Source organism: Arachis ipaensis, chromosome B6, assembly GCF_059453495.1.
Source record: "Arachis ipaensis isolate K30076 ecotype BB chromosome B6, ASM5945349v1, whole genome shotgun sequence".
In the NCBI taxonomy this organism is placed as follows: Eukaryota; Viridiplantae; Streptophyta; class Magnoliopsida; order Fabales; family Fabaceae; genus Arachis; species Arachis ipaensis.
This window is the reverse complement of record NC_142441.1, coordinates 32,613,086-32,619,703: the sequence shown is the minus strand read 5'-3', so window position 1 is coordinate 32,619,703 and position 6,618 is coordinate 32,613,086. Positions and strand designations below refer to the sequence as shown.

Genomic DNA, 6,618 nt, shown 5'->3' with positions numbered 1-6,618 from the left:
ACTAAACTAGTTACTAGGGTTTACAAAAGTAAGTAATTGATGCATAAATCCACTTCTGGGGCCCACTTGGTGTGTGCTTGGGCTGAGCTTGAAGTTTACACGTACAGAGGCTTCTGTTGGAGTTGAACGCCAGTTTGTAACGTGTTTTTGGCGTTCAACTCTGGTTCGTGACGTGTTTCTGGCGTTTAACTCCAGACTGCAGCGTAGAACTGGCGTTCAAAGCCTTTTTGCATCATCTAAAATCGGGCAAAGTATGGACTATTATATATTGCTGGAAAGCTCTGGATGTCTACTTTCCAACCCAATTGGAAGCACGCCATTTAGAGTTCTGTAGCTCCAGAAAATCCACTTTGAGTGCAGGGAGGTCAGAATCCAACAGCATCAGCAGTCCTTCTTCAACCTCTGAATCTGATTTTTGCTCAGGTCCCTCAATTTCAGCCAGAAAATACCTGAAATCACAGAAAAACACACAAACTCATAGTAAAGTCCAGAAATGTGAATTTAACATAAAAACTAATAAAAACATCCCTAAAAGTAACTAGATCCTACTAAAAACATACTAAAAACAATGCCAAAAAGCGTATAAATTATCCGCTCATCACGGCTAAGCTCGGATCCGGTAATAAATGCATCATTCAATGAAAGAGACATAGAGCTCACGGTAATAAAATATATTAAGAAAATTTAATAATAAAACTACTACTAATAAACAAAAAACACACCAATAAAAATAAAAATAAAATAAAGAAAATGCAATTATGTAAATATAAAAATATTTACACCAACCAATAATTTAGCATACTGTTGCAACTCCCCGGCAACGGCGCCAAAAATTGATGGGTGGAAAAATGCCGGTTAAGAAATTTCAAGAAAAGTGGCGTTGTGAGTACAGTCTTAAACGACAAAATTCTCACTATCAATTTAAAAGAGGTCACAATTAAGAATAAATAACTGGGAGTAGAATTCCCAGGTCGTTTCCCAAAGTGTTGACACAGCAGTGTAAGTTATTGATCAAGAATTTTCTAAGAAACTTTTGAAGTTTGAAACCGAAAAAATAAATAACTAAAAATCAAAGCAATGAATGATAGCAAGTGGTGTTATGTATTTGAAATAAAAGGCCTTGGCTAAGAGAAGATTAATTAGAGTTTCTATCCTTGTTGACTTTCCCAAGTATAATAGTAAAAGGTTGTTGCTTCCACTCAATTATCCTCTTGCAGTTGCGAAGGAAGGTTAAGTGGGTAACACTAACTCTACTTCACAAGTCCTAATCCCTTCCTAGGGAAGGATTAGAGTTAGTGAAAAGTGAGTTAGCCAGCAATTCCCAATTACGAATTAATACTTGAGTATTCCAACTCAAGGGGTTCCAATTAATCAACTCCCAAGCCAAGTTGAGAGCTTTAAATCATAACATGAATGCCATTTTCCCACAACATAGAATAAGAATAAATATGAGACATGGTAATTAAAAATAAATTGATAAAAGCAAATTTGGAGCTGATAATTAATTGAAAGAAATCAAACAAGTAATGGAATTAAATATAAAAATGGTTCATTGCATTAATAAATTCAAAATTAACAATATCCATATATGACCACGAGCAAATTAAATGGAAAACAAGAGAGCAGAGTAATAGAAAGGCAAACTATAAAGATGAAAACTTCAATCGAAGGTAGTAGTAACTCTCTCAATATCCAATCCAAAAGCCAAAAACTAAGAATACTAAGAACCCTAGGAGAAGTAGTGTTTTCTCTCTCAAATTCAAAACTAAAACTAAAACTAAGTGAAAGTGAATGTGTCTTGAGTCTCAGCTTGCCCCCTGGCTCTAGTCTATGTTTTTGGGCTGAAAACTGGGTCCAATATAGCCCAGAAATCGCTCCCTACGAGTTTTGATCAGTACAGCACGTGAAGCTCTGTCACGCGTACGCGTCAGTTACGCGTACGCGTCACTGTACGATGCGCCAATTCACGCGCACGCATCAACCATGCGTGCGCGTCGATCCTCACTGCTCAGCTCCTTAGTTTCTTCTATTCCTTCCACTTTGATATGCTTCCTTTCCATCCTCTAAACCATTCCTGCCCTATAGAACCTGAAAACACTCAACACATAGATCACGACATCAAATGGTATAAAAGGGGAATTAAAAATTGATAATTTAAAGGCTTAGGAAGCAAGTTTTCAACAATATCACAAAATTAGGAAGGAAGTGAAAAATATGCAATTTCAATGGATAAGTGTGAGATTAGTTGACACGAACCACTCAATTCAGTCCAAAATAAACCGTAAAATAGCGGTTTATCAGTAAGCACCCAAATTCTCAATATTTGTCAATAAAAATAAAACACATTCTCATCAACCATAGTTCCCACACTTCCCCACTCTTAGTTGACACACACTATCTTAAGCTACCCAAAGATTCAAATAGGATAATTAATTATTTTTCTGCTTAAGGCTAGTGATGTGGTAATATAAAGAACAAAAGGGGGTTAAAATGGCTCAAAGTGGCAAAGAAGAGAAAATGAAATGGTAGGCTATTTGGGATAAGTGAGCTAATATCAAATGATGGCCTCAATCACATAAATGTATGAATATACTAAATAATGGATATATAGAATAGAACAAACCAAATATTGCAATCATAGAGAAGAAAACACACAAGAATAAGAATCATAGTTAAATAATGTAAGCATATAATTAAGCTCAAAGTCTCACAGGTTGTGTGTTCTTAGCTCTAAACCATGTTCCAAATTAAAATCTTCAAACAAGTTTAACACAAATTTTAATTTAAATTAGTGAAATGCTATAAAATAGTGTCTTGAAAAGAAAATCATTACTTCAACCAAGTATTACATACATGCAAGAAACTACTACCATGTAATCTATCATATCTAACAAAAGAAAAATATAATATTGGTGTTGAAAGAGAGAGATGTTACCTTCGGAAGTCAGGTACTAACCTCTCCACACTTAAGGCTTGGCACGGTCCTCCGAGCCATCAGTGATGAGCAAAGTGGGGTTGGGAACATCACTTCCACTGTCTGGCTCGTCATGGCTCTCCATGCTGGCATGTGAAGTGGAGTCCAGGGTATCTTTCTCTTCCGAAGGTGGGTGAGTACTAACAATGAGCTCCTTCAGGTAAGTGTATCGGCGCTTGTTGCGGCACTCTATTTGCTCAATCTGTCGGGTCTGCCGGTCTAGCTTCTCAAGGATCTCAAGTAGCAGCTGATTGTTGGATGGTGGTAGTGCCTGTGGTGTGGATGATGGTGGAGCAGAAGATGAAGGAGTGTCTAAAGATGGGCCTGCATACCGGCTTGCAGAAGGTACTGGGGGTCTGATGTATTTCCCATTCGGGACAAACTGATCATTCCTAGGGATCATGGCCTTCATATCCCCAGCCTGATAGGAGACTCCCGCTGCAGATACCAAGTCTGAAACCAATGCCGAAAAAGGTAGGTTGCCCGCGATCTGCATGTGTCCCATAGCCTGTCGGATGAGTCTTGCTAAGTTGAGAGGTTGCTCTATGAGAATGCACCAGATGAGAACAGCCATGTCAGCAGTGAATGTGGACTCATGAGTGCTCGAAAAGATGTAGTGGGACATGATCTGTGCCCACACGCGAGCCTCCAAGAAAAGTGCTTGAGCGGAGATGCTATTGGGTTTTGCCTGGTGTTGTCCATAGATCCAGTTGCTGCCAGGTTGGGCTATTCCTCCAAGAACGCTGTTCCAGTCAAACTAATATATCTGGCGATTAAGTTGGGCCTTTTGATAGGCATCCAACCCCTCTGGGCTAGGTGGAAGATCCAGTACTCTCTGAATGGCACCTTTGGAGACAGGGACTTGCTTTTGGCAAACATAGATAGACTGTAAGGTAGGCAAGTGAAATTTGGAGTAGAATTCAACTACCCAAGATAGATTCACCTCCCGCGGCTGCCTCCTTAAGAATCCCACTGTCTCCTTTCAATGCGGGGCTCCACAAAGTCAACAAAATGCGTTGGAAGGATGAATAGATGTTCATTATTGTAGTTTCTCTCTGCTAGGATGGGGAACATCTGTTCACAGTAACAGTTAGTGAACCATGTGGAGTCCCATGTGGGAAATGTCTTTTCTGCCTCATCAACTTTGATGGTCCTCTTCACCTGCTTAGTAGATGGCTTGACGCTTGTAGATGGTTATGCCATGGCTGGTGCTCGTTTAGTTCCTCTATTTGTCGGTGTCTTGTCAGAAGCCTTCTATTTTCCTCTCTTGGTGTCTATCCTAAGGAAGGAAGAAAGAGAAATAATGTCAAATAGATATATAGCTAAGAACCGGAAGGAGGAAAGTTCAAGTAACAATGAATGCCATAGTAAAAGAGAATGTCTTAAATGCATGGTAGCTACAACATGCATGGAAGATATCAATTAAAATCATGAAGGCATATCATAACAACTAGATGCAAGAGGTTAAAAGCATGCAAGTAACAAGCATGAGAAGCATAGCTCAAGCATCAATATCAACAATAATTATCACATGTAACACAATAATGAGCACTTGTATGTTGACAATTAATGAATAATACACTCAATACACATGGGTAGCAAGGGTTGTGAAAAAGAGGCATTAACGTGTAAGAATAACATAGAAAAGAGTGCAAAATGCCATGAGAGCTTTTTCACAAACACTTGGTGTGCAATTTAAAAATAGGAATTAAGGTAATTAATTCAAGTGTATATAAGACCCAAAATAAAATGTCAATTGCCAAATTACTCCTCACAATATCCACAACCTCAAATATAGCAAAATAATCACCCAAGTAAAGCTCCAACACCAACATAAAAATGCAAGATAAAAGAATGAAAAAAAATTATAAATAACTAAGCTAATATAAAATTAAAAATAAATAAAATAATCAAATGCAATAAATAAAAGAAGAATAAAAGAGTAGAAGTGAGGAAGAGAAGAAACCTTAAGAAGAAGATGAAAATAGGAAGTTGAATGGGAGTAAGAATGAGAGAAGAGTAAGAAGGGAGGAAGAAAAGAAAAGAAAATTGTAGCTGTCGGAATTGGTGGTCTCCGGTGGTGGTGAGAGATGGGAGGAAGAAAGAAAGAAGAAGTAGAAAGAATGAAGAAGAAAGAAGAAGAATTAGGATTAGAGAAAGAAGAGAGGGGTGAGAGAAAAGCAAAATGGGCGGCGCGCTGAGTAAGTGACACAGCGCATGTGACGCACACGCGTCACCCACGCGTACGCGTGAGTGGGCAAAAATGCTTGGGATGCGTAAGCGTTGGTCACGCGTACGCGTGACCCATGGTCGTGCCAGACGCACGATTCCAGCCCTAGGGCAGCACAACTCTCTGTTCGATTCACCCTTTTACACCGATTTACATCCCACGCATACGCGTCGCTAATGCTTATGCGTGGATTGGAAAAATTGCAGGTGACGCGTATGCGTGGGGTACGCATACGCGTGGGCTGGCCTGTGCGCTAGGCACCCCTCCTGCACAGCTCCCACGTAACTCTCTATTCAGTTGTTCAGTGTTGCGCACTTACACATGACGCGTGCGCGTCGTATGCCATGTTTTTTAAATAATGCAAAATAGAAGTAATTATGAAGAACTAGAAATTAACACTGATAAAAAATAAAATAGAACTAATAAAAAGGAAAGATCATACCATGGTAGATTGCCTACCACCTAGCAGTTTTCTTTAACATCCTTAAGTTGGACGGTCTATTAGCTCAGTCCTCTTCCTTTGCTGGATCTTCAAATAGGAAGATCTCCAGCTCCTTGTTGTTCTTCATCTTCTCACCATGATATAGCTTCAAGCGGTGGCCATTAACTTTGAAGAAGGTAGGGCTTGAAGGGTGACTTAGGTGGAAGACTCCATATGGCTCAGCCTTTTCCATCCTATAGGGTCCTTCCCACCTTGATTTCAACTTGACCGACATAAGTCTTAACCTTGAGTTATAGAGTAGGACTAAATCCCCAGCTCTAAACTCTCTTCTCTTGATGTTCTTGTCATGCACCGCCTTCACCCTCTCTTTGTAGAGCCTTGAGTTCTCATACGCTTCTAGTCGAAGGCACTCAAATTCCTGTAGTTGCAGCTTTCTTTCAATCCCGACTCCCCCTAATCCTAAGTTGCATTCCTTCATGGCCCAGTAGACTTTGTGCTCCACCTCCACTGGAAGGTGACAAGCCTTTTCGTAGACTAGGCAGAATGGACTCATTCCGATGGGTCTCTTGTAAGCTGTCTGATAAGCCCAAAGCGCATCTGCAAGTCTAGTACTCCAGTCTCTCCTATGAGGCTTCACAATCTTCTCTACTATGTGCTTGATCTCTCTGTTAGACATCTCGGCTTACCCATTGGTTTGGGGATGATAAGCCATCGCCACCTTGTGAATAATGCCATGTTTCTTCAACAAACCTATCATTCTCCTGTTACAAAAATGAGAGCCTTGATCACTCACGATTGCTTGTGGTGATCCAAAGCGACAAATAATATTATTTCAAACAAAGAAACAACAACGTTAGCATCATCAGTACGGGTAGGAATTGCTTCCACCCATTTAGAAATATAATCAACAGCTAACAAGATGTATAAGAAACCATTAGAGTTTGGAAATGGACCCATGAAGTCAATACCCCA

General features: G+C 39.8%; 1 protein-coding gene across 1 annotated transcript; it reads right to left on the bottom strand.

Annotated features, from left to right (window-relative positions):
- Positions 1–3,700: 3,700 nt before the first annotated feature.
- On the bottom strand, positions 3,701–6,322 carry LOC148555068 (uncharacterized). Its single transcript, XM_088490593.1, has 2 exons — positions 5,931–6,322; positions 3,701–3,860 (listed from the first exon to the last, which is right to left on the bottom strand). Exons 1-2 carry the CDS (start codon positions 6,320–6,322, stop codon positions 3,701–3,703), a joined length of 552 nt encoding a protein of 183 aa, XP_088346719.1.
- Between the last annotated feature and the right edge of the window lie 296 nt (positions 6,323–6,618).

Excerpts from the sequence above, each read along its gene's own strand:
- LOC148555068 (XM_088490593.1), bottom strand. The coding sequence starts at position 6,322 with ATGTCTAACAGAGAGATCAAGCACATAGTAGAGAAGATTGTGAAGCCT. Across the intron at positions 3,861-5,930 it reads GTCCTACTCTATAACTCAAG|TCTATCTATGTTTGCCAAAA; the intron begins GTTAAGACTTAT and ends CCTACCTTACAG.